The 27789-nt window shown below is 44.4% G+C and overlaps 1 protein-coding gene across 1 annotated transcript in view; it reads right to left on the bottom strand.

Annotated features, from left to right (window-relative positions):
- Nucleotides 1-26239, bottom strand: part of LOC115463615 — a 123011-nt gene extending 96772 nt beyond the window's left edge. Inside the window, 6 exon segments of the mRNA XM_030194339.1 lie at nucleotides 4272-4347; nucleotides 4879-5192; nucleotides 15395-15540; nucleotides 15543-17732; nucleotides 21151-21277; nucleotides 25586-26239. Of these exon segments, the coding sequence (XP_030050199.1) occupies nucleotides 4272-4347; nucleotides 4879-5192; nucleotides 15395-15540; nucleotides 15543-17732; nucleotides 21151-21277; nucleotides 25586-25783 (3051 nt within the window). The 5' untranslated portion in view covers nucleotides 25784-26239.
- Between the last annotated feature and the right edge of the window lie 1550 nt (nucleotides 26240-27789).

Here is a 27789-nt window from a genome sequence, read left to right as displayed (position 1 = left end):
GAGGAGGTGGCAGACCATGCGATGGTGTGGGTGGATCTCACCATTAACATAGAATCTAGGGGGAGTAGAGGGTGGAGATTTCCAGCACACTTATACCAAGACCCACACCTGCGGGTACATGTGCAGAAAAGCTGGGAACAATACAAGACTTACAACAGTTGGCATGCTACACATCAGCCTGAACTGTTTTGGACCGCCTCCAAAGCAGTTGTACGGGGGGCTATTATAGCTTATTGTACCATTAAAAATAAAAAGAGAACGGCAGCCATCCTGAGCTTAGAACGCCAATTGCAAAAGGTAAAAAGAATACACTTGCACCACCCGACAGCAGTCACTTTGGAAAACCTAAAAGTGGCTCAGGTGGCGTTGAATAGTCTCCTGCATGAAAAAGAAAAGACATCAGCTCTCTTTTATAAATACAAATTACAGAGGCATGGTAACCGGGCAGGCAGGATGCTGGGACGCCTGATTAAGAACACGGGAACCCCAAGGACGGTTACCGCATTGACAGATGATAATGGGAATATACTGACTGACAACCAAAAGATTGGGCAGGCATTCACGAAATATTTTGCAACACTTTATCAAAAGAACTCCCCCCCCCCCCAGACTCGGAAATAAAAGAATATATATCCCAGGTGGGGCTACCAAGGGTAACAGAGGCGCAGCTAGAAAATCTGAACAATCCCTTAACAATGACAGAATTACAGCACGTGATTAAAACATTGAAGCTGTGGTCTGCTCCTGGTCCGGATGGATTTTCCGGGGAGTACTACAAACTTTTGACAGGGGAAGCCTTGGCCTCTTTGTTAGAATATTATCGGGAGGTGGTAGAGAGGAGGGAATTCCCGAGATATGCTAATTCAGCGCTCATAACCCTAATTCCAAAACCTGGAAAACCCTTGGATAGGGTAGAATCTTATCGGCCGATATCATTATTAAATGTTGACACGAAGATCTTGGCAAAGATACTAGCTGTACGATTGGCGGAATGCCTCCCGTCACTAATAGGCTCAGAGCAGGTTGGATTTGTGAAAGGTCGACAATCGGGCCACAATATTAGGAAGACCTTGATGGCCATGGCTGCTAGCCAGCAGACTGGGACACCCACCCTGGTACTGAGTTTGGATGCCGAAAAGGCTTTCGATCAGGTTGGGTGGAGGTTTATGTTTCAGACGTTGGCGGCCATGGGCATAGAGGGGTGGTTTAGTCAGGCGACCCACACACTGTATAATTACCCCAAGGCAGCTGTGATAGTAAATGGCTCTAGAGAGCCAGAGTTTGAGATTCACCGTGGTACAAGACAGGGATGTCCCTTGTCTCCCCTATTATTCTTGTTGTCTATGGAGCCCCTGTTGCGAAAGGTCTCCTCAGCACCAGATCTCCGGGGGGTTAGTCTGGCAGGACAGGAGGTAAAAATATTAGCTTATGCGGATGATCTACTAGTAATTTTGAGAGAGCCCTCTGAAACTCTAAAGAAACTGCTACAAATAATTGACTTGTATGGGAAGTACTCTGGTTTCAGATTAAACCTACATAAATCTATGGCCCTTCCGGTGATCCCGGAGGTACAGACAACATGGTCAGGAAGCTTTCCTTTTCAATGGACACAAACTTCCTTAAAATACTTGGGAGTACACATTACCATGGATTTGTCAAAGCTCTATGAACATAATATACAGAGGCTGCTGCAAGATAGTAACAAACAACTGGAGGTCTGGGGGCCCCTTCCACTTTCTCTGTTGGGTAGAATTGCCCTATATAACATGGTCATAGCCCCCAGATGGCTGTACTCCTTTCAAGCTCTTCCATTATATTTAAAAAGAAAGGATGAGCGGAAATTGATTAAAATGGTGCAAAATTTCCTGTGGAAGAAAAAACGGTCTCGTCTGCCCTATGCTACATTGTGTATACCAGTGGAGTATGGCGGCTTGGGCCTGCTAAACATAAAATATATGACAGTGGCGAGTGGAATGCGTCACATCAATGACTGGTTCCGGGGAACTCAGGATTACACCGAAACAGCTATAGAGTTGGGCCTGTACCCAGAAGTACATTTTAGCAGTTACCTACACGCGCTTGGGCCTCCTATACCATACATATTAAAAAGAACAGGTATAATGAGTTCGGCGAAAGCCGTGTGGAAATGGATCTGTAAACTGCACAACTTTTCTGCAAAAATTACTCCGTTTCAATCAATATGTGGAAATCCGGCTTTCCCTCCCGGGACCCTATACCCAGCATTCCAGCGCTGGAAAAGAAAAGGAATAGTATACTTACTACAAGTTATCAATTCAGAGGGGCGGATAAAACCTTTCCGGGAACTTCAAAGAGAGTATGGACTGACCCCCTCAGATGAATTCCATTATTGTCAACTAAGACATTATATACAATCTTTGTCCTGGGAAGACCTGGCTGAAGACGTCCAAGAAGAATTGACCTTGGCATATTCACTCACGGCACAACAACGAGTGCCACTTAAATTCCACCACAGACACATCAGAGATACCGCTCAAGAGTTGGACTATGTTAAATTACTGTCCCAATGGAAACAGGATATAGCGATAGATCTTACATTGCCCCAGTTTACAGCACATATATTAACCTTGAGGAAACAATCAGGTATGACTTCACATTGGGAGATGCAGTATAAAGTGGCACTTCGGCTATATATCTCACCAAGAAGAGCCTTTCACATAGGACTCTCATCATGGGGAGAATGCCCCAAGTGTAGAGAACCCGGGGCCACCCTGGGACATATGCTGTGGAACTGTAGAGGAATAGTACGATACTGGAAACAGATAATACAATACGTCTCTGACATATGGCAGACCAGGTGGAAATACAACTCCGGGCTGCTGTTAGGCCATCCAACATTTGTTCACCCCATACCGTCTGGATTTACAGCATTTGTACAAAAAGCAATCATAGTGACTAAACAAGTGATTTTATCGGAATGGATATCACCTCATTATCCATCTCACACTCAGTGGAGGATTCGTATGATAACGCTCATGAGAACTGAAAGAATGGGAGTGAGAGACTTCAAATCTGAAAATGGACGGGCCTACCAAAATATCTGGAGCCCACTTTTAAATACATTGACCCCAGCTGCCAGGAGTAAATTGTTAAATTTCTAGAGATGTCCTGTTTATACCTGATTACATAGGGTGGGGGGTGGGGGGGAGGGGGGGGGAGATACAAGGGAGGGAGGGAAAGTAGGGAAGGGGAGTTAATAAGGGAGAAATATGTTAAAATTTGTTGACTTGCGATGAAAACTTTTGTACAAGAAGTGAACGGTAATTGTGATATGCTGTTTTGTTACATTAATTATGTTGATGCTTGTACGAATTATTGACCTCTAATAAATCATCACAAGAACAAAATATAAGAAAACCAATGGGCTGCATTAGGGACTTATAGCCCATTTATGTTTAAACAAAAGAGAAATGCATGAAACAAAATATTTATTTTTATTTTGACTTATAAAACCACTTGCCCCTGAAACATGTTCGAAACAGAATAATCCATTTGTGTATCTAAAAGGTAAACTTCTACAAAACAGATGACAATGTGATTCCATGTGACCCAATGAAAGGAGGGTTTAATTCTACTTCCATTTAATTTCAATATATTCCATCAACTTTATAACACCAGGCTTTCCAAGGCAGATCACAACAGTTAAGACAAACTCATCAGGAATCAGGATATCCTCACTGAAATATGGCCATCTGTATTTTATAGTGTATTTATTTATTTAGTTTTTAGTACAGAAAAATGAGTACAAATACAGAGTTTAAAATTGCTGTTTCTACCAGGCTGGTAGTACCAGCTATAATAATTTTTAAGCTGTTTTAGTGATATTCAATTGTTATTTCATGATATTTATATCTGCATATGGGAAGATTTCAAATAAATTAAAAAGCTGTACAATAAGTTAAAAAAATCTTTTGTCCTCCACCTTTTAAGCCACTGCCTATCTAATTGAAACAGCTTTAGAATAGTTACAGATGGACCAACAATAAAGAACGACAACGTGGATGCAGAAGCTCATCATTGGTTTGCTTGCTTTGTTTTAAGTGAACAGGGATGACGGCTGCGCTGGGAAAGGGAAACTTAGACTGTCTTAATTGGCTTCCTTGCTTACAGTGGGCTAGATAGGCTCACTTCCACTCTTTGGTGTCATGATCATTTCTTCTTCTGCTTGTGTATCAGAGGCTGCCGCCTGGCATTACCTGGCACTGCATCCCCTGCTGCTGCCCACCTCCTACCTGCTGAGCAGAAAGCCCTGCAGCCATTCTCCTGCCCTTCTCCACAGCACGATTTCCAGCCCTGGCTCCCTCTTTACTGGCTCAGTGCAGGCGCACAGCTTGTCTCCTATGAATTCAGACAGAGAGAGACAAGAGACAGACAGTGGGGGGAAGGGGGAAGTCTGGTGACAGATCAGAGAGAAGGGAAGATGGGGAGAGCGGCTTCTGACTGCTGCCATCTACAGGACCCTCCCAACACTGACGCAAGAGAACCTGATCCTCTACAGCAGAGATTTTCAACTTTTTTCATCTGACAGCACACTGACAAGATGTTTAAAATTGTCAAGTCACACCATCAGTTTTTTAAGGACATATGTCCTCATCACCCCTTCCCCGCCCTGCCCCATCCATTTGAGTTGTTCTCTTCCCCCCACCCACACACCCTTAACTTTAAAAAAAAAAAAAACCTCACTAGTCTATAATATTGTTTGATAAAGGCAAGATAAAAATTGAAGAGCTCCTAAGAAATGAGAAAAATTTCTTTGATTTGCACTTCACTTACCCAGAGCCAGAGAAGAAAAGCAATCTTTAGACAAAGCATAAAAGAATGATGAGTTCTTTTACTCACTGTCTTACTATACTAACAGCAGAAGGTGTACTGACACCGGTATTCTGTGCATGCGCGACTACTGAGCATGCACAGAGTACCAGCATTGGTGGCTCAGGAAGCAGCTGCTGACTGCAGGCTGTGCATAGGAGCTTCTGGGCACCTTTGGGGAAATCTTCAGCTGGCAGGGCACAGCCACTATGAGTCCTGCAGCACACCTGTGGACCATCCACAGCACACTGGTTGAAAATTGCTGCTCTACAGACTATCTCAGATTCAATCCAAGAATCTGTATTACAGAATAATTTGTACACGTCTGCAAACTTCTGTGTTATCTGATAAAGGAGAGATGAGAAATAAGGAAACTAGTTCCTGAGTTATGTGGTGTAACACTTTTTCTCTACGCACAGCGACAGGAATAAGAGCTGCAGACTGGATCCTGGGCTTTAGAGGGACATGGGGGACAACAGAGAATAAGAAAAATTGACAGAATTTGATAACCCCTGAATTCTATCTACCAAAAAAGTATTTCTTAGTAGCAGTAGGAGAGCTAACACAAGGAAAGCAGGATCTACTTCTCAGCAATTACAGATGTTTTTAAAACTTAGGACTGACTGACAGTGATCTGGGCCCTAGGACAATATACATAGTAACATATACATAGTAGATGACGGCATAAAAAGACCTGCATGGTCCATCCAGTCTGCCCAAGAAGATAAATTCATATGTGCTACTTTTTTATTTGTACTGTCCTCCAGGGCCAGTACACTGAGCGAACCAATGGAAGGCTAGAGACGTCGGGACTGGGTGCGCCGCCTCCTTCACTGACGCTGCGCTGCCGGAGGAAGGTAAATTTAAAAGAAAAAAAAAAGGAAAGGGATCTTGGGGGGGAGAAGAGGGTGGGCAGTTCCTACATGGGAGCGGGAGGGGCAAGGTAAGCACACAACGGCGGCGCCCCCCAGAGGATAGCGCACCCCTGCGGCGCTTACCCCGCTTACCGCATCGGCACGGCCCTGCTGTCCTCTTCAGGGCACAGACCGTATAAGTCTGGCCAGCCCTATCCCCGCCTCCCAACCACCAACCCTACCTCCCACCACCAGCTCTGGCACAGACTGTATGTCTGCCCAGCACTATCCTCGCCTCCCAACTACCAGTCCCGCCTCCCACCACCAGCTCTGGCACAGACCGTATAAGTCTGCCCAGCACTATCCCTGCCTCCCACCACCGGCTCTGGCACAGACCGTATGTCTGCCCAGCACTGTCCCCGCCGCCCAACCACCAGCCCCGGCACAGACCATATAAGTCTGCCCAGCACTAGTCCCGCCTCCCAACCACCAGCCCCAGCACAGACCGTATAAGTCTGCCCAGCACTAGCCCCGCCTCCCAACCAGTGGCATAGGAAGGGGGGGCGGTGGGGCGGTCCGCCCCGGGTGCACGCCACTGGGGGGTGTCGGCGCCTCGCTGGTTCCTTGCTCTCTCTGCCCCAGAACAGGTTACTTCCTGTTCCGGGCGAGAGCAAGGAACCAGCGAGGCGCCGACACCCCCCAGCGTGCTCTCGGTGGATTGGCCCTCCCACCCGCCCCTCACCGCCTTCCAGGTATGTTCTCGCGGGTGGGGGGGGGGGGGTGTTGCGCTACGGAGGGGGGAGGGTGCGTCGCGCTGCACCCGGGGGGGGGGTGCGCAGCGGTGACCCGCCCCGGGTGTCAGCTGCCCTCGCGACGCCACTGCTCCCAACCACCAGCTCTGCCACCCATTCTAGGCTAAGCTCCTGAGGATCCCTTCCTTCTGCACAGGATTCCTTTATGTTTATCCCATGCATGTTTGAATTCCGGTACTGTTTTCATCTCCACCACCTCCCGCGGGAGGGCATTCCAAGCATATGGATCATGGCCCTCTCCCCCCAAGCTCCCATCTGACAGTGATTACTGGTTCTGCATCTGTCATAATATTTCAAAAGCTCACTTTAGACAAAAGCCTAATTTAGAAATATACAAAGTCATTATATAACCAGCTTTCTCTCCTGTTTCTGCTACTGATGTACCCAGGGCTTTTTTGAGGGGGTACTTGGGGGTACTGAGTACTGGCACCTTTTCCATTGTCTGCTAAAATTGACCCAGTTTTAATGAAAGAGCAATTCTGCCTTGTCATAGGTTCTGTGATTGGTGCAGGAGGCCTGGCTATTGTAAGGTGGGTCCCTCAGTGATCACCCCACCCCTGAAGGGTGGCCTAGCATTTGAGTACCGGCACCTTTTTTGCTAGAAAAAATGCACTGGATGTACCAAACTACATTCTATGTAGTCAGTGGCAGTTACCTCGGTACAGAAGCAGAAAGTCAGAGGGAAGGGTACAAAACATTATCCACATCCAAAATGCCCTGAAACAAATTAGAGGAAATATTACACTACATTTGGATAAAACACTAAGGGGCCCTTTTATTTATTTATTTATTGCACTTGTATCCCACATTCCCCCACCTATTTGCAGGCTCAATGTGGCTTACATAGATTTGTTGACATTGTCATTTCAGGATATCAGATACAGTTAGTAATGTGTAACAATCAAGTAAGGGAAGAGAGATTGTAAGCTCTTTGAGCAGGGACTGTCCTTCTATGTTAAATTGTACAGCGTTGCGTAACCCTAGTAGCGCTTTAGAAATGTTAAATAGTAGTAGTAGGAGTAGTAGTAGAAGAAGGAAGAGAGTAATTGGGGTAGTTACAGAAGGTGGGCGTTCATAATTGAGCGGGTTGGTGAGGTGACTTAGTGAGGTGGTAGGCTCTCATTGTAGGCCTTGTTGAAGAAGAATGTTTTCAGAGATTTTCGAAAAATAGTTGTTTCGTTGATTGCTTTCAAGTCTGTGGGTAATGCATTCCATATCTGCATTCTCATGTAAGAGAAGGTAGTGGCATGCATCAGCTTGTATTTAAGTCCTTTGCAGCTGGGGTAGTGCAAGTTGAGAAATTTGCGGGATGATCTTGTGGCTTTTCTGGACAGTAGGTCCGCTAGGTTTAGCATGTAGATTGGGGCGTCTGCATGAATGATTTTGTGTACAATCGTGCAGATCTTGAACGCAATGCATTCCTTAAGTGGAAGCCAGTGAAGTTTCTTTCTTAGGGGTTTTGCGCTTTCATATTTAGTTTTTCCAAATATGAGTCTGGCGGCCATATTCTGGGCAGTTTGGAGTTTTTTGATTGTCTGTTCTTTGCATCTGACGTATAGTGCATTGCAGTAGTCCAGATGACCTATTACCATTGACTGTACCAGGGTACAGAAGATGTATCTCGGGAAGAAAGATTTTACTCTTTTAAGTTTCTACATGGTGTAGAACATCTTTTTCGTCGTGTTTTTCACATGGGTATCAAGAGTGAGGTTTCGATCAATGGTGACTCCTAGAATTTTCAGGTTTTGTGAGACAGGAAGGGAACAGTATGGTGTGATTATGGTGGTGAAGTTTTTTGTGTTATGTTGTGAGGTGAGTACCAGACATTGTGTTTTTTCTGTGTTAAGTTTTAGTTGGAATGCATCTGCCCAAGTGTGCATTATTTGGAGGCTTTGGTTGATCTCGTTGGTGATTTCATTTAGATCCTGTTTGAATGGGATGTAGATTGTGACGTCATCTGCATAAATGTAGGGGTTGAGGTTTTGATTGGCTAGTAGCTTGGCTAGCGGTATCATCATTAGGTTGAATAATGTTGGTGAGAGAGGGAATCCTTGGGGAACTCCACACTCAGGTGTCCATGGGGGTGATCTGTCCGCATTCGTTGTTACTTGGTATGATCTTGTGGTCAGGAATCCTTTGAGCCATTTAAGAACTGTGGCTCCTACTCCGAAGTATTCTAGTATATGTATTAGTATATCATGGTTAACCATGTCAAAGGCACTGGACATGTCGAATTGTAAGAGGAGGATGTTGTTGCCTGTAGGGCTAACGTGCAGGAAAACAGCAGTACCACCGGTTGCTCCCAGTCACCCAGCAGTAGCTCTGGTTGTAGTGCAGTAATGGGAAGTGCACAGCTACTGCCATGCACCGCCCGATTGGTGCGCAAGTCCTTACCGCCTTCGAAGTAGGAGGCGGTAAGAGCTCAGGCTGTAAATGGCCCTGCACCAATTGCTTTATTGCCCCATTGGGAGAAAAAAGGATTTCTACAGCCGTGGTAAAAAGTGGCTTGGGCACATGGCAAATCCACGTGCCCACACTACCGCAGGCCACTTTTTACCACAGCTTAGTAAAAGGTGCCCTCACAGAAGCTGAAGAAGTTTACAATCTCTCTTTATTATACCCTCAAAATAGGTAAATGTATTAAAGTACCATAGAGAATAAATACTGTTCTTTAAAAACAAGCAATAGTAAGTTATTTTAAAACAATAAAATATACATTTTATTAAAACAATATAGTACTTAATAATGGATTCAGCTGAATTCTAACAATTTAAAATATCTTTCCGCACTAGATAACTCTGAAACAAGAAATTGGGAATTTTAAAAGTTTAACCCACTCAAGACTTTAACCAGTTATCATATCTTTTACTTCACTAAACAAATGTTTACTTGTGGTCCAGAAAGGGAGAGATCTTCACCAGTAAGAATTTGCTGGGAAATTGTTTTTAAACTTGGGGAAAGGTAGACTTAAAATTAAATAGGTAACCTCAGGGACTTTAAGTTACTCTGCTGACTTAGCAAAGGAGTTTAAGGAATATTTTTCCTTAGCATATAAAGTCTCTGTTACAGTTCCATAGGCATATAAGGGGGTTATTTTACAGTTACTATAGTAATAGTATAAAGCACAGCTAATAGGCACAGGAAACCTCAGTTTAGACTTTAATTCCCACCCACCCCTAGCCTGATATCCAGTGCTTTTTTTATAGCACTCATTGTGGGCGGAGTCACCACATATCTCTCCACCCCTATTATAGCCACACCCACATTTGCCACACCCCTTATACCAGCCATAGCGCATATAAACAGATATCATTGAAAATATACTAGTATAGGAGAAAAAAATAACGTGATTTTTTTTTCATTATAAATAATTTCTGTAAGCTGTTACAGCTCCAGTATACCCAGTGCAAAATAAGACAGCAGATGTAAATTCTCAAATTGGACGTATGATTTTTCCTACCTTTGTTGTCTGGTGACTTTGTTTTTCTGATCATGCTGGCTCAGTATCTGATTCTGTTGCTATCTGTCCTCTTAACTCAGTTTCCAGGGCTTCCTTTCCATTTATGTATGTACTTTCCTCCTTTCTTCTTCATTTCTTGCCCTACATCTGTAAGTAAAAGCTGGGTCCTCCGCAGACTTGAGTGTCCTGTGGATCCAGCTTCTACCTGTTTTCTACATCCATGCGCAGTTTTTCTCCTCTCTTCCTTTTTCCTCATCTCATCTCCTTCCTCACTCTTTCCTCGACTCCATCCATGTCTAGCGGCCCTCCTCTCCCCTGCCCTCCCATCCACCCATGTCCAGCGACCCCCCCATCCCCCCTGCCATCCACCCATGTCCAGCAACCCCCCGTCCCCCCTGCCATCCACCCATGTCCAGCAACCCTCCTTCCCCCTGCCATCCACCCATGTCCAGCGACCCTCCTTGAAATATCTGCATGCAAATGCCAGAAGCCTATGAAATAAGATGGGAGAGTTAGAATATATTACACTAAATGAAAAGATAGATATAGTAAGCATCTCTGAGACCTGGTGAAAGGAAGAAACCAATGGGACACTGTCATACCAGGATACAAATTATATCAAAGTGATAGGGTGGATCGAATTGGTGAAGGGGTACATCATAGGAGCCAACTTTTCAAAATGATTGGGAGTGCTGAAAATTTTTTTTTTTACAGGTGGTGCATTCCCCACCGCACCCTGCCCCCTCTCCTTCCCCCTCCCTCCGCATTCCAGCCCTCCCTCCCTCCCAGTTCCAGGCTCCCTCCTGAGAAAGCACGGCGATTTCCAGCCTCACCAGCAGCACAGGGATATGGGTTCTGTGAAATTATTGGGTTCAAATGCTCACTGGATTATGAATCAGCAAACATACTATTACTCTTTTATAATAAATTCACCAATAACCACCTTCGTACAAGTAATTAGACTAGGGGGCCCTTCTACTGAACTACATTAAGCTTTAGGCTTAACACACTGTAATGCAGATTTATATGTCTACACACCTAAATAAATAACCTTACCTACGTCGTCTGGGGCTGGGTTGGCACCTTTCCCTGTACCTCATCCTCTCTGGCTCACTCTCAGTCTCTGCCCTTCAATCCGGACCGCTGGTAAGCACACCACTGACCACACAGCAGCTGCCTTCGCGCTCCCGAGCTCTCCCTCTGCTGCCTGCAGGCTGCAGCATCCCGCGATTCCCGCCTATGCGGGACAGGAAACTGCTGCACATTGGCTCGGAAGTTGAACAATGAAGCTGTGCAGGGCGGGCCATGGCAGGGAGCATCAGGGACTGGAGCGGGAGCCGGCCCGGGACTCGGGAGGGACAGGACAGGAGGACCGAGGACATGATCGTGCCGTCACGTGCGGTGCCACCGGCCCACCCCACCACTGCCTAAGTTCGGGCTTCTTCGGCGTCGCGACAGCGGCTCCGCGCCGGGACCGGAAGCTCCTCTGTGCTCTGCTCTCTGTTGCAGCATGATGATGATTGATTGATCATCCCGTCTATGCGGGACCGGAAACAGAGCAGAGCCAGAGGGAAAGATGGCGAAGGCAGTGTCTGCACACCGAGAGTCAGTCCAGAGCATTGACGGAAGGAGCCAGGTAGGAGGCGGAGCGAGTAGGCGGATGGACAGCACAGACAGCGGTGCAGCCAGCAGGGCAAGGAGTCGGGGAGGACGGTGAAGGGAGGGAGCGGTCACATCGCCGTCGTCATGTGCCAGTGCCAAATTATTGGGGTGCTTGAGCACCCACAGCACCCATGGAGTCGGCGCCTATGGGTAGCATTATATGTTAAAGAGGACCTAGAATCACATAAACTAAATATTCTGCAGGACATGGAACACATCTTGGAATCCCTATGGATTGAAATTCCACATGTAAAGGGGAAAAGGATAGTGATAGGAGTGTACTACCGTCCACCTGGCCAGGATGAGCAGACAGATGTAGAAATGTTATCAGAAACTAGGAAGGCTTATAAACTGGGAAACACAAAAATAAGGGCAATTTAATTACCCCGATATTGACTGGTTGAATGTAACATAAGGGCATGCTAAATGTGTAAAATTCTTCGATGAAATCTCTGGACTACGTACACACTGGAAATCCAAAACGTTAGAATTTAACTTTCAAAAAGGAGAATATGATAAAATAAGAAGAACGGTCAACAGAGGATCGATCTGCTGCAAAGGTAAAAAGTTTACATCAGGCGTGAATGCTGTTCAAAAACACCATCCTGACCAGACATATTCCATGTATTAAAAAAGAAGGAAGGAAGGAAGGCCAAATGGCAGCTGGCATGGTTAAAAAGTGAGGTGAAGGAAGCTATTAGAGATAAAAGAAAATCCTTCAGAAAATGGAAGAAAGATCCAACTGAAAATAATAGGAAACAGCATAAGGAATGTTGTAAAATACAAAGAACTGATAAGGAAGGCAAAGAGACACCTTGAAAAGAAGACTGCGTTGGAAGCAAAAACATACTAAAACATTTTTTAGGTATATTATTTTTATTTTATTATTTTGTTGCATTTGTATCCCACATTTTCCCACCTCTTTGCAGGCTCAATGTGGCTTACAATACATCATGAATAGTGGACATATATTAGAAAATAGACATTTAGTGTTACAAAAGAATCTTGGGTAACATGATAATGCTAAACATGATAGCGATATAACAAGCAGCTATTATAAGGCAATTCTGAATATATGTGGAGAAGTTGTGCATATTCACATTGGTTGGTCTTTGTGATATGCCTTGTTAAAGAGATGGGTCTTCAGTAGTTTGCGGAAGTTCGTTAGTTCGTAAATTGTTTTTACGTTGCACGGCAATGCATTCCATAACTGTGTGCTCAAGTAGGTAAAGGTTGATGCGTGCATTAGTTTGTATTTTAGACCTTTGCAGTTAGGGAAGTGTAGGTTCAGGAATGTGCGGGATGATCTTTTGACATTCTTGAGTGGTAGGTCTATCAGGTCTGACATGTAGGCTGGTGCATCTCCGTGTATAATTTTATGAACTAGGGAGCACATCTTGAACATGATGCATTCCTTAAGTGGGAGCCAGTGTAGTTTCTCTCGTAGGGGTCTAGCACTTTCATATTTTGTTTTGCCGAATATGAGTCTGGCTGCAGTATTCTGGGCTGTTTGAAGTTTTTTGATTATTTGCTCTTTGCAGCCGGCGTAGAGTGCGTTGCAATAGTCTAGATGACTGAGCACCATTGACTGTACCAGGTTACGGAAAATAGTCCTTGGGAAGAATGGCCTTACTCTTTTTAATTTCCACATTGAGTGGAACATCTTCTTGGTTGTGTTTTTTGCATGGTTTTCGAGTGTTAGGTGTCGATCGATGGTAACTCCAAGAATTTTTAGGGTATCCGAAATTGGAAGGTTCAGATTTGGTGTGTTAATAGCAGTAAATTTGTTCTTATTATGTTGAGAGGTGAGTATTAGGCATTGGGTTTTTTCTGCATTAAGTTTCAGCCGAAATGCATCTGCCCATGAATGCATGATATGAAGACTTTGGTTGATGTCGTTGGAAATCTCCTTTAGATCTTGTTTAAATGGGATGTAGATCGTTACATCGTCTGCCTATATGTATGGGTTGAGGTTTTGGTTTGATAGTAATTTGGCCAAGGGTATCATCATTAAGTTGAATAGAGTTGGTGAGAGGGGGGATCCCTGTGGGACTCCGCATTCAGGTATCCATGTGGCTGAGGTGGTCGAGTTGGATATCACTTGATATGATCGTATGGTTAGGAATCCCTTGAACCAATTGAGAACGTTACCTCCAATTCCGAAGTACTCAAGGATATGTAGTAGTATTCCATGATCAACCATATTGAAAGTGCTTGACATGTCAAATTGTACAAGTAGTATGTTCTTTCCAGTTGCAATCATTTGTTTGAATTTGGTCATGAGAGTGACTAGTACTGTTTCAGTGCTGTGGTTAGATTGAAATCCTGATTGGGAGTCGTGGAGTATTGAGAATTTATTTAGATAGTTTGTGAGTTGTTTGGTCACCAACCCTTCTGTTAGCTTGGTTACTAAAGGTATGGATGCTACTGGCCTGTAGTTGGTTAGTTCACTGGTACTTTTCTTTGTGTCTTTGGGTATGGGGGTGAGTAGAATGTTTCCTTTCTCCTTTTGGAAGAGCCCATTTTGTAGCATAGTGCTTCGTTATGTCTGTTATGAATTGTTGAGGAGCGGATGTCATAAGGTTGTTTGGACATATGTCTAGTTTGCAATGAGATTTGGCAAATCTTTTGAGCGTTAGGGAGATGGTATCCTCTGCTAGTGTCTCGAAGTTGATCCAAGTTCTGTTTGCTGGGTAAATTCCAGGGTCTGGGTCTAGACAGTCTAGGAGTTCAGCATAGTCGGTGGTACAGACAGGTATCTTAAGTCGTAGTTGTACGATTTTCTCTTTAAAGTATCTCGCGAGATCGTCTGCTCCTGGTGCGTCTTTGCTGTTGGTTGTGACTGGTGTAGTATCTATTAGTTTATTCACGAGTTGGAAGAGTTTGTGTGTGTCCTTGTAGTTTTGTCCAATTACAGTTTTGTAATATAATCTTTTAGTTTGCCTTATGGTATATTTGTATTTTCTTTGGAGTTGTTTCCAGGCGTTAAGCGTGAGGTCGTCTTTCTTTTTATTCCATGCACGTTCTAACCTTCTAACTTGAGTTTTAATTTTTTTCAACTCATCATTGAACCATGGTACTGAATTCTTTCTGTGTGAGGTTCTGGTTTGGATTGGGGCAATCCAAACCACACGCAAAGCTTCAATATCAAAATGTGTGAAGTTACTCATTTCACCATATATTACCGTAAAATTAGTGGAGAAAAAAAGCCTCATATTCACATATCAGCCTTCAGTAAGATGGTCCACTTGCTGTCATCAATATAGTCATATGCATAAAAAGACTCCACTAATATAACTCAAAGGCATCAATGAATAAACAGTTCACCACATTGATCTTATGCAGTACATTTAAATTCGGAACAAAGGAGGAGCAACCTCACGTAACCGTGAACAGTGAACAAAAAAGTGAGGTGGATTCAAGGAGGCTATCAAGGAGTCTTTATTGTAAACAAGTTGAAAAACGACCTGACACGGCCGTGTTTCGGCACAACGCCTGCCTCAGGGGTCTGGTAAATCTGTAATGGTATAGCAAGAGATTATTGTCAACATCCATGCCATTGAATACTTAATGGTACAAATACGCTAAACTGCAACATCGTCCGACTAGCTGGTCGGACGACCATGCAGTTTAGCATATTTGTAACTTGAGCTACTACTGAAAAGGTATGAACAAAATGTAAATAAATAAATAAAATAACTACCACACATTAATTTTCTGTGTTAAGTTGTGGTAACTGCAAAACCTAAAGCACTTTAGTAAGGTTTCACTTTAACATGGATTCTCTGGTGTCTAGTTAACATTCCCTTCTCACTGAAGGTTCTATCACACTCAGTACACATAAATGGTTTTATTCCTGTGTGAATTCGCTGGTGTACAGTAAGGTGTGCCTTACGACTAAAATTTTACTACACTCAGAACACGTATATGGTTTCAGGCCTATGTGCATTCTCTGGTGGTTTGTGAGGTATGCCTTCTGCATGAAGCATTTACCACACTCAGTACATGTAAATGGTTTAACTCCAGTGTGGATTTTCTGGTGCACTGTAAGACCTGCTTTCCGTCTGAAGCTTTTACAACACTCTGTACATGTAAATGGCTTCTCTCCAGTGTGGATTCTCAGGTGGATTTTGAGATATCCCTTCTGACTGAAGCTTTTACCACATTCAGTACAGGTAAATAATTTTGCTCCTTTGTGGCTTCTGAGGTGCACTGTGAGATGTACCTTTTGACTAAAACTTCTACCACATTCAGAACATGCAAATGGTTTCACCCCTGTGTGAATTCTTTCGTGCGTGGTGAGTTTTCCCTTTTCACTGAAGCTCTTTCCACATTCAGAACATGCAAATGGTTTCACTCCCATGTGGATTCTCTGGTGCATTCTGAGATTTGCTTTCCGACTGAAGCTTTTACCACATTCACTACATGTGAATGGCTTCACTCCAGTGTGGCTTCTCTGGTGCTTTGTGAGTAGTGCTCTCCAACTGAAGCTTTTACCACACTCATTGCATGTAAATGGTTTTATTCCTGTGTGGATTCTTGAGTGTGTTGTGAGACCTGCCTTCTGAGTGAAACATTTACCACACTCTATACACATAAATGGTTTCACTCCAGAATGGATTCTTTGGTGCATTATGAGGTCTGACTTCTCAGAGAAGCTCTTGCCACACTCCATACATGGAAATGGTTTCACACCAGTGTGGATTCCCTGGTGCTTTGTCAGGTGTGCTTTCCGACTGAAACTTTTTCCACACTCAGAACATGTAAATGGTTTCACTCCTGTGTGTATTTTCTGGTGGACTATCAGATATGCCTTCTCACCGAAGCTTTTACCACACTCAAAGCATGTAAATGGTTTCATCCCCATGTGGATTCTCCTATGCCTGGTGAGTTTACTCTTTTCACTAAAGCTTTTACCACACTCAGTACATGTAAATGGCTTCTCTCCAGTGTGGGTTCTCAAGTGGACTGTGAGATATCCCTTCTGACTGAAGCTTTTACCACACTCACAACATGTAAATGGTTTCACTCCTGTGTGTATTCTCTGGTGGACTGTGAGGTCTGACTTCTGACTGAACCTTTTACCACACTCGAAGCATACAAATGGTCTCATCCCCATGTGGATTTTCCCATGCATGGTAAGTTTTCTCCTGTCACTGAAGCTTTTACCACACTCAGTACATGTAAATCGTTTCAATCCAGTGTCTATTCTCTGGTGCATTTTGAGTTTTCCTTTCCGACAGATGCTATACAGTCTCTCATATTTGTGAATTTTCTGGTATTTTGAAAAGACTGCCTTCCTAGAAAAGATTTTTTCAGATTTAGTAGAAGTGACTGATTCCACACCAGTCTGAATGCTTTTATGTTCTGTTAATGCTTTCATATGACTGAAGCTTTTCTTATGTTCTGTACCCGAAACTGGTGTCTCTCCTGGGTAGAATTTTGGATTTCTAGTGAAGTCGTCTTCTTCCTTAAAGCCCTTGTCCCAACCAGGACATGAAGATACTCTCTCAGATGTATTGCTTTTCTGATATTTTCTAATATTTGTTTTATTCATAAAGCTTTTCCAATATTCTATACTTGTACACATTGCAGTTTGTTTATTATTTTTCTGATGTTGCATGAGCTCTTTCTTCCCAATGAAACCTTTCCCACATTCAGAACATATAAAACATGTCTCTTTTACACATGTTTCCTGTTGTCCTCGTAGTTCTTCCTTTTGACTGAAGTTACTTCTACAGTCTGTATATTTATCTGGTGTCTCTTCAGTGTCAGAGCTCTGCTGTGATTTTAGTGTTACAAGATCAGTGAGGAATATCTCACAAACATCACACCGACATCGTTGAGTTCTTGTCTGGTCTCTCTGCTTTTCCTCTGAATATGGGATACTAGTGGTACTGTTCTCACACACTGCTGAGCCTCCTGTTGAATTTTTTTGTTTTTCCGAGATCCAATGGTTTTTTCCCTTTTCTGCCCAGTGACAACAGGAAGAAGTTTCTTCTTTGTCTCTTTCTGATAACATCTTTTCCCCTTTAGGCTTCTCACTGAGCTTCCAGTGATGTGTCTCTGTATTACTGTTTCTGGAATCATCTTTTTCTAGATTTAAAAAAAAAAAAAAAAGTGAACATTGTGAATAATTGTAGGAGAAGAACAGTTTAAACAATTTAGTAACATAATACCCCCTAAATCTGCCACTTCCTCTCTGTTGCAAATACAACATTTCCAAGTTGATAACTGCAAGGGATGTAGATTGAATATATGATCACATTGAAGTTGATATTTGAAAGCACTTTTTTGTTTTTTTCCTCAGAGGCATAAGAAAAGCCATGCCGAGCCGGGCCAAGCTCTGACAGGAGCCAGTCCGGACCACAAGTGCTCAGCAGACCCCAAAAAGAAAATCTGTTTTACTTGGCTCTTTTCCAGGGATGAGGAATGGCTCTCCCAAGTCTATCTGAAAAGCATTTTATGGCCTTTTCCCCCCAGGAACTGGTCAAAATCTCTTTTGAACTCCAGTATATTAGTCACCTTCACACATCTTCTAGCAACAGATTCCACAGCTGAAATTATGTGCTTTCTAGGATTAGATTTCAATCTGTTGGTTATTAGTTTCAGTCCTCTTGTTTTTGTGTTGTTTGATAAGTTAAAGTGTTCCATAATTAACTGTTGTACCCTATTCTAGATTTTGTAAAGTTCTATCACATCTCCTCTCAGTAATCCTTTTACGAAGCTACCCCCCCCCCCCTTAGGACCCTGTTTACAAAGGTGCGCTTGCGTTTTTAGCGTGACCTAAAGATCTGCGCACGCTAACCGTGCAGACACCTATAACAATGTTATGGGCGTCTACACGGTTACCGCATGCTAAAAACGCTAGTGTGCCTTTGGAAACAGGGCCCGTAATGTGCTAATTATTTCTGTGGTGAATACTAAGGGAACAATCCTAACTCAGCTCAGCCTGCCATTTCAGAGATGACTTTCAACCAATGCAGTACGGATTTATCTGGATTTCATTTTGCAGTCTACCCCAAAACTCACAGATCACACATTCGTCAGAGAATGTAACATGATTTCTGAAACCCTGTATTATGTGTTGTATATACCCAGGAAAGGGGAAAAAAAATTCTGTTGTCATCTCATTAATAGTGACACAAACTCCCTCCATCAGCAGATATTTTGTGAAACAACACAAAACTCTGCAAAAAAAACCTGTCAAAGCGAAACAGCACCAACATCCTGAACTCAAAAAGCAGCCATCCCTCCCTGCCTGCATAAAACAACTGAAATACCTATATGACCATAAATTATAATTAAAATTAAAAAAGGGGCTTATTTACTAAAGCTTGGCATGTGCTAATGAAATTAGCTCACACTAAATACTAAGAAGCTCATAAAATAGGCTTCTTAGCATTTATCGCACACTAGGCTTTAGTAAAAGCGCCCCAAAAAGTTACTTACCTGTATCAGGTGTTCTCCAAGGATTGCAGGATACAAATCCCCACAAGAGAGTGACATCATTCAATGTAGGCCACCGTGAAAAAGATTGTCCAGCCATCTTAGAAGAGCTTTTGAGGAAGTCATCAGGAACAACAGCAGCCTGATTATTCGAGAAAGCATTTTCTCTCCCCCCACCCTTCTCTTCCCTGGATTCAGCGGTGTTCCTTACACCAGATCCAGGAGGTTATTAACCTTTTTATTCCTCCCATTATATGATACTCACTGTCCTAGTAATTTAAAAATCCAACTACGTGCCCGGTGAGGGGTAGTCACCCACACTGGTTCCCAAACCTTCTGAGACTGTGGCCATCTACATTGGTAATTCCATCCCACTCTATTTTCACTCCATAACTGTCCTAGCATATAATAAATTCAACCACTGCGTTATATTTTTATTTTATTTTTTGTTACATTTGTACCCTGCGCTTTCCCACTCATGGCAGGCTCAATGCGACTTACATGGGGCAATGGAGGGTTAAGTGATTTGCCCAGAGTCACAAGGAGCTGCCTGTGCCTGAAGTGGGAATCAAACTCAGTTCCTCAGTTCCCCAGGACCAAAGTCCACCACCCTAACCACTAGGCCACTCCTCCATTACCACTAGGCCACTCCTCCACTGTTGCTACTATTGGAGATTCTACATGGAATGTTGCTATTCCACTAGAAGTCGGCCCTTGCAGATCACCAATGTGGCTGCGCAGGCTTCTGTTTCTGTGAGTCTGACGTCCTGCACGTATGTGCAGGACGTCAGACTCACAGAAACAAGCCTGCGCAGACTTCTACATGGAATGTTGCTAGTGGAATAGCAGCATTCCATGTAGAATCTCCAATAGTAGCAACATTCCATGTAATCCAATAGTATCTATTTATTTTGTTACATTTGTCCCCTGCGCTTTCCCACTCATGGCAGGCTCAATGCGGCTTACATGGGGCAATGGAGGGTTAAGTGACTTGCCCAGAGTCACAAGGAGCTGCCTGTGCCTGAAGTGGGAATCAAACTCAGTTCCTCAGGACAAAAGTCCACCACCCTAACCACTAGGCCACTCCTCCACTGTTGCTACTATTTGAGATTCTACATGGAATGTTGCTATTCCACTAGCAACATTCCATGTAGAAGTCAGCCCTTGCAGATCACCAATGTGGCCGCGCAGGCTTCTACATGGAATGTTGCTAGTGGAATAGCAACATTCCATGTAGAATCTCCAATAGTAGCAACATTCCATGTAGAATCTCCAATAGTATGTATTTTATTTTTGTTACATTTGTACCCCGCGCTTTCCCACTCATGGCAGGCTCAGTGCGGCAGGCAATGGAGGGTTAAGTGACTTGCCCAGAGTCACAAGGAGCTGCCTGTGCCAGGAATCGAACTCAGTTCCCCAGGACCAAAGTCTTTCCCGGGGGGGGGTTTTCATATTACCAAAAACCAAATGTCATGAATGAAGATTTGGCTGCATTCCATCCCCACAGTCATTCTGTTCATTTAAAAAGGGACACAAATAGAAGATTCTCTCATTTGCCACATTTCGCTATTAGTTTTAAAATCGATCCAAAATGCACATCCTTAGTGCTAGCGTCATAAGCTGATGACAGGCTGATAAACACAGCACCACACTTTTGATTAGATTTAAAAGCTGCTTCAATGAGATCTGTTGCTTCCAGGTCTGATTATTTGTGCTCCCTTCCTTCCGACTTTCAGCCCTGATCCATGAACTGAAAGAGGATTTGTCTCCAATTTAAAGAAAGAAAAATGGTAAGACGCACAAGATAGTCTAAGAGGCATATTTTCAAAGCACTTTGGGAGGCTAAGTTCCATAGGTTTCTATGAAACTTTGGGAGGCTAAGTGCTTTGAAAATGAGCCTCTAAAGGTTCTAACACCGCCATCCTCAGAAAGAGAGTAGCGATGAAACAATCTATGATCATACTTGGAAGTTTCTGGACTAAAAGGAGGGACAGAAAATATCTCAAATTACTTTTATTAAATCAGCCCTAGTGTCTACTAAGAATACAGACAATGCAATCCTTACCTAGTGAGATCAGGGTCTGATAATTCTCCTTCATCACCTCCCTGTAAAGCTCCTTCTGGCCTTCATCCAAATACTCCCACTGCTCCTGGGAGAAATGGACAGTGATATCCTCAAATGTCACTGGCTCCTGAAACACAAACCAGAAACAAACTCAGGTGAAATGTGGAGGAGTTCAGCTGTCTTTATTCTTGGAACATTTTATCATGGAAAACAGAACTCCAAGACCTCTCTTCCCCAGAAATTGACAGATTTACTGCCCCATGTGTGGCCCAAGGTGTAGTTTCCTCTGTGCACTCCAGGGATCGCAAGTCACACCAGCTTTCCCCTAAGCACCTATGTGCACCTCTACCCTCTTAAGCTACTATTCAATAAAACTAAATTGGCAGCTTTATAGCAGGGTTTGTCCAACCTCGGTCCTCACGTGCTGCAATCCAGTCAGGTTTTCAGGATCACCTCAATAAATATGAATGACATCTATTTGTATGCACTGCCTCCATTGTATGCATATTTATTGGGGAAATCCTGACAAACCAACCTGACGGGCTGAGGTTGGACACCCCAGCTTTATAGGATAGGTGCAGTTACCCTCTTAGGGCCAGGTTCTACATACGGTGCCAAAGAAAAAGTGGGATGTTTGACCACGGTACCCAAACACTAGAGAGATGGATTCTTCAAGAAACAAACTTTTATTAGATAAAAAGAGTCGACACAAACGCTGTGTTTCGGCCACTAGGCCTGCATCAGGAGTCTACAAAAAGAGCCATATATATATATTTATGATTTAACAAATGACAATAATATACATACTAAATATATATATAGATATATAGATAGCTAGATAGACAGATAGATAAAATGACTAGAAGGATATAACTGACTAGGGATATTAAAACACTGACAAATATATTTTAACATAACTTAAAGACGAATATTTTTAAAAAGAACGTATAAATACATATAAACTAATATCTCTCATGATAATAATTCTGTAAATGACTAAAAAAATATATACGTCCAAAAATATGTTGCCAAAATAATTAGCACCGAAAAAAAAGCACATAGTGCTATTCTATAATCCTTGCCTAAGTGAGTGGAAGAGTGGCCTAGTGGTTAGGGTGGTGGACTTTGGTCCTGAGGAACTGAGTTCAATTCCCACTTCAGGCACAGGCAGCTCCTTGTGACTCTGGGCAAGTCACTTAACCCTCCATTGCCCCATGTAAGCCGCATTGAGCCTGCCATGAGTGGGAAAGCACGGGGTACAAATGTAACAAAAAAAAAAAAAAATAAAGTTAGGTGTGGTTTATAGAGAATACGCAGCCATTTACGTCAACTAACAGCTGGTGTAAATGTTCATGCCTTATTTAGGTGTGGATCGGGCATATTCTGTAACAGTGCACATCATTTTTAGGAATCTAAGAAAATACTCTTTCACAGAAAGGGTGGTGGATGTTGGGAGAGAGACACTTCTGACTGCTGCCATCTTCCCACACCCAACAGGACTGATGGCAGAGGAGCTGATCCTGTACACACTATCCCAGACTCAGTACAAGAACATAAGAATAGCCATACTGGGTCAGGCTAATGGTCCATCTAGCCCAGTATCCTACTTACAACAGTGGCCAATCCACTGGCAGAAACCCAATTAGTAGCAACATTCCATGCTGCCAATCCCAGGGCAAGCAGTAGCTTCCCCCATTTTAATCCCAAAAAATGCAGGGTCATGCACTTGGGTCGCAAAAATCCAAGGGAACGGTACAGTATAGGGGGTGACGTGCTTCAGTGTGCGAAGGAAGAGCGGGACTTGGGGTTGACTTTGTCTGATGACCTTAAAGCTTTCAAACAGGTAGAAAAAGTGACGGCCAAAGCCAGAAGGATGCTTGGGTGCATAAAGAGAGGCATGACCAGCAGGAAAAAGGAGGTGATAGTGCCGTTGTATAAGTCTCTGGTGAGGCCTGCGTGCAGTTCTGGAGACCGCACCTACGGAAAGATATAAACAGGATGGAGTTGGTCCAGAGGGCGGCTACGAAATTAGTAAGCGGTCTTGAATGCAAAAATTATAGGGACAGGCTTATGAACCTCAACATGTATACGCTGGAAGAGAGGAGGGAGAGAGGAGACATGATAGAAACGTTTAAATATCTCAAGGGCATTTCTGTACAGGAAGAGAGCCTTTTTCAAATGGAGAGCTCTGGAATGAGGGGACATATGACAAATGAAGGTAAGGTGTACACAAGAAGTAGCACATATGAGTTTATCTTGTTGGGCAGACTAGATGGACCGTGCAGGTCTTTTTCTGCCGTCATCTACTATGTTACTATGTTAAGAGGGAACAGGCTTAGGAGTAATCTAAGGAAGTATTATTTCACAGAAAGGGTGGTGGAGGCATGGAATGGCCTCCCGGTGGAGGTGGTGGAGTCTAGGACTGTTCCAGAGTTTAAAAAGGCATGTGGGATCAATTAGGAACAGGTAGAATTGGGGGTTACAGAGGATGGGCAGACTGGATGGGTCATATGGACTTTATCTGCCGTCATGTTTCTATGTCTGTCTCAATAATAGACTATGGACTTTTCCTCCAGGACTTGTCCAAATCTGTATTACAAGATAATCTATGTAGAAAATTTGTCTCTGCTCACAGTGACAGGAATAAAAGCAGCAGAGTGGACCTTGGACTTTAGAGGGATATGGGAAGATGCAAAAAACAAGAACATTTTACAGAAATTCTAATTGTTTGTCTGAACAGGGTAGGAGGGTATTGGAAAGAAAGTACTATGACTGACTGATTTGACGTGAAATTCAGAGGCTATTCTAGGGAGAAATTTAGTTTGAGTTCAAAGAACAACTTTATTTAGAAAAAATCTGGGTATATAGGGTGTAATAAACACCTGTATTTCACAGATTTTTCTGGCTGATGGGCCAATGCACAAAGACTCACGATAGAATCGTCACTCTACCACAAAATTATCGCCACATAAATGCCTGCAGCCTGCTCTAATCAATGAGCCTGCAAATTATTGCTGCATTAAAACTGCAGCTGTAATCCGCAAGCTCATTGCTGAATGTCAACTTTCAGTGTCTGAGTGGTGATTGGCTTGGGCACTGACAGGAAGGGTTGAAATGTATTAAAACACACACAAGCATGCCACAGTATGTATCAACCCCTCACCTGAGCCCCGACAAGTATCCCTAGACCCCCACACCTCTTCCCGACCCCCAAAACATATCCCTGTTGTCTAGAAGCACCCACCTCCTCCTAATATTAAAAAAAAGGCCCTGGTTGCAATGTCTCCTCTAAGCTGACGGAAGTCCTCCACCTACATTCCTGCCAGCGGGGAGGTACTGTGCCAGCATCACATTTTTGATAAAGAGGGGCAGACAAGCTCTGCCAGACTCCGGTGAGCTCGTCTGTCCCTAGCAAAACATGATATTGAAGTACCATTCCCCACTGGTAAGAATGAGATTGGAGAACTCCCACACAGCTTAGAGGGAACATTGCCTGATGGTCTAGTAGCCTCCCAACCCCCTTCCTCCACCCCAAAATTCCCTGGAAGTCTAGTAGTTTCCTTCCCCCCCCCCCCCCCCCTGCCCACAAAAAGTTCCCCAGCAGTCTAGTGGAACCCCCCCACACACACACATAACCTCAAGCCTGGACATGGTCCCTGTACCTCAAATGAGGCAGGAGCAATGCCCACTCGCTCCTGCCTCCAGTGCTGTCATCTTCAAAATGGCATCACCCCGCCCTGAGCAGTGCACCTGACTCCCACATACCTGACCCCTCCCCTCTTAATATTAAAATACAATGCTATGGTGGTCTACTGTCCCCCTGGTCTCCTTCCTCCCATCCCCTCACCAACAAATTTTCTGGTAGACTTGTAGTCCCCTCCATCTCTCCCGCAGCCCCCTCTAAAAATCCCTCATAGTCTAGCAGGTACACTGTGCTGCTGTTTGGTGTCTCTCGGTGTGTAGTTAAGTCTTCCCCAACCCTCTATCAATAGTGAAAATGATTGCCGTTATCAATTTTTGTTATGTTTCATCTTATCTGTAATGGTTTTTTTTTTTAATTTTGTATTTTCTGTGTCACTCACCCTGCGCTTATCAGTGAGGTGTGTAATCAATTAAAAGTTAAGTAGCTCACTCCTCTACTCTCACTAAATTCTCTACAATGCCATTCTGATCCCATATTGCCTTCTCACCTTAATACCTTCCCAAACTCTAAAAACACCTGTGCCCTTAGCCCCCAACTCTACCCCTCCCCCTCTATGTGCCAGGCAGTGTGTGCATATGTCCCGCTACAAAGTAAATGATGGTCCATCCATCCAGTGTGCCCAACAAGACAAACACTGCCGTGTTTTTGTTTGTGTGTGTTCCTGTGGTGCTGGCTCACAGGAGAGAAAGTCAACACAGAAGGAGAAAGAGAGGATATATAGACTCAGAAGACCTTGGAAGATGTGCTGGGGGAGGAGCTTGAAGGGGAGTGTCCCTGGCTGTGAGCCTTCAGGTGCTGGTTATGCTGTCTGTGTGCCCTGGGCTGCTGCTGCTGTTCATTCCGTGCTGGTCTGTGCTGGGGCTCAGGCTCTGCAGGGGGGGCTTCCCCTGAGTTGCCGAGGTCTGCTGGGGCTCCCGGGGACCTGGCCATAGCATTGAAGCCACTACTGCTGGGAGGGATCAGAGAAAGGCACCTCCCCCGGCGCTATGATTGGCCGCTTCTGCTGTCCCTCAGTAGTGTAGCTCTGGCAACACTGGAGGCGGGACTGCAGCAGGGGCCCCTGGTGTGTGAAGCGTCTCCTCCTCCTCCTCGGAGTCACAATCTGCAAACAAGCGATCCAAAACGAACGTTGCAAGAGAGGTTGCTGCAGAGCCCCGAAGGTCGTTGGAGTGAGCCGGGGAGCTCCGTGCTCTGGCCGTTTAGGTAGTCGTTCGGGGAAGCATGCGCAGTGAAGGCAGGCATCCATCGGGGGTGTTGGATTCAAGTCTCGTGGGCAATATCCAAGGTGCTCATCTTCTTGCTGCAGCCGGTGGAAGCTGGAAGCTCCGTCTGTTGGCGGTGAGAGAGGGGAGATGAAGATGAACACTCCGACGACCAATGGATGGAAGAGCGGCCGGAAACTAGTTGCAACTGAGGCAGGAAGTGAAATTCCAGGGGCTTAACCAAGGCGGTTCTAAGGACAGGAGACGGCAAGAGCCTATCTGGCCTAGTGTATGGGCTGAAGCCAGTGGGCGGAGCTTGTCGCCATATTGTGTGACCCCCCCCCCCCCTCCCGCCCCCAACATTTGAAGACGCTATTGAAATCCATAGAAAACTTGTGAGGTTTATAAGCAGGGCTTTTTTTGAGGGGGTACTGAGTACTGGCACCATTTCCATTGTCTGCTAAAATGAATGAGCTCAGGCTCTACATACAAATTCTGCCTTGTCATAGGTTCTGTGTCTGGTTGCAGGGGGGGGGGGGGGCTGGCTATAGTGGGGTGGGTCCCTCAGTGATCACCCCACCCCTGAAGGATGCCCTGGCATTTGAGAACCGGCACTTAAAAAACACACTGTTTATAAGAGTGGCGTTCCTGGGGGGGGGGGGGGGGTGCAGTCCGCCCCGGGTACACGCCGCGCGTGCCTGTCCGTCGTTTGTTTCATGCTCCCTCTGCTCCGGAACAGGTTACTGTTCCGGGGTAGAGGGAGCATGGAACGAACGACGGACAGGCGCGCGCGGCACCCCCCCCCCCAGCGGCGTGCATCCGTGCGGGGGGTTCTTTAGCCCGTGTCCGCCCCCCCCTTGGAACGCCACTGGTTTATAAGTACATAAATATTGCCATACTGGGACAGACCAAAGGTCCATCAAGCCCGGTATCCTGTTTCCAACAATAGCTAATCCAGGTCACAAGTACCGGGCAAGATCCCAAAAAGTACAATACATTTTATGCTGCTTATCCTAGAAATAAGCAGTGGATTTTCCCCAAGTCTATTTTAATAACAGGGTTGCCAAGAGGGTCAGCCTTCCGAGCAGGAGATTTAGGGCCCACCGATAGCTCCGCCCCAACCCTCCCATAGCTCCTGTGTTTATTGTGGGACACCGTCGTTCTTTTCCACCTTGGTGGTTCTGCAAGCTCTGTTTTTAGTACATGTCCCAGCCTCGTCCAAGTCCATAACTCAGTCCTGCCTCCTAGCTCCACAACCCCCACCCCACCACCTCATACCTGAATCGCACAGCCATTAAAAAATATATCTTATTTGCACCAGTGAACGGAGTGATGAATGAGAATTACACATAACCATTTCCCCTATTCATCCTGGGGCCGATGCTCAAAACACACTGGGCTTGCAACAATTCGTTTAGACTGGCTTTGGCCAGTTTTGTTTTGTTTGTAAGTTATTGTGCGACTACTGCATAAAGGTTTTCGGCACACCTTTTATCATTTGTGGAAGCAGCAACAGAAAATGCAATGCAAATGTATTAAAACGAGCTCAGTAGTATTAAAAATGAGCACTTTAGTGTTAAAATGAGCATTTCGTGCGATGCACAGATGTTTCCATGCAATGCACAGAAGGGGGCGCCTACCTGTAATGTTCAAATTTTTCCAGCAAGTTTGAGGTGGCATTCCATGGCGGATTTTTACCAAAGGCGTCTGCACAATAGCATGAATAATCATTTC

Source organism: Microcaecilia unicolor, chromosome 1, assembly GCF_901765095.1.
Source record: "Microcaecilia unicolor chromosome 1, aMicUni1.1, whole genome shotgun sequence".
NCBI lineage: Eukaryota > Metazoa > Chordata > Amphibia > Gymnophiona > Siphonopidae > Microcaecilia > Microcaecilia unicolor.
The sequence above is the reverse complement of the archived record's forward strand: the minus strand, read 5'-3'. Positions and strand labels throughout refer to the sequence as shown.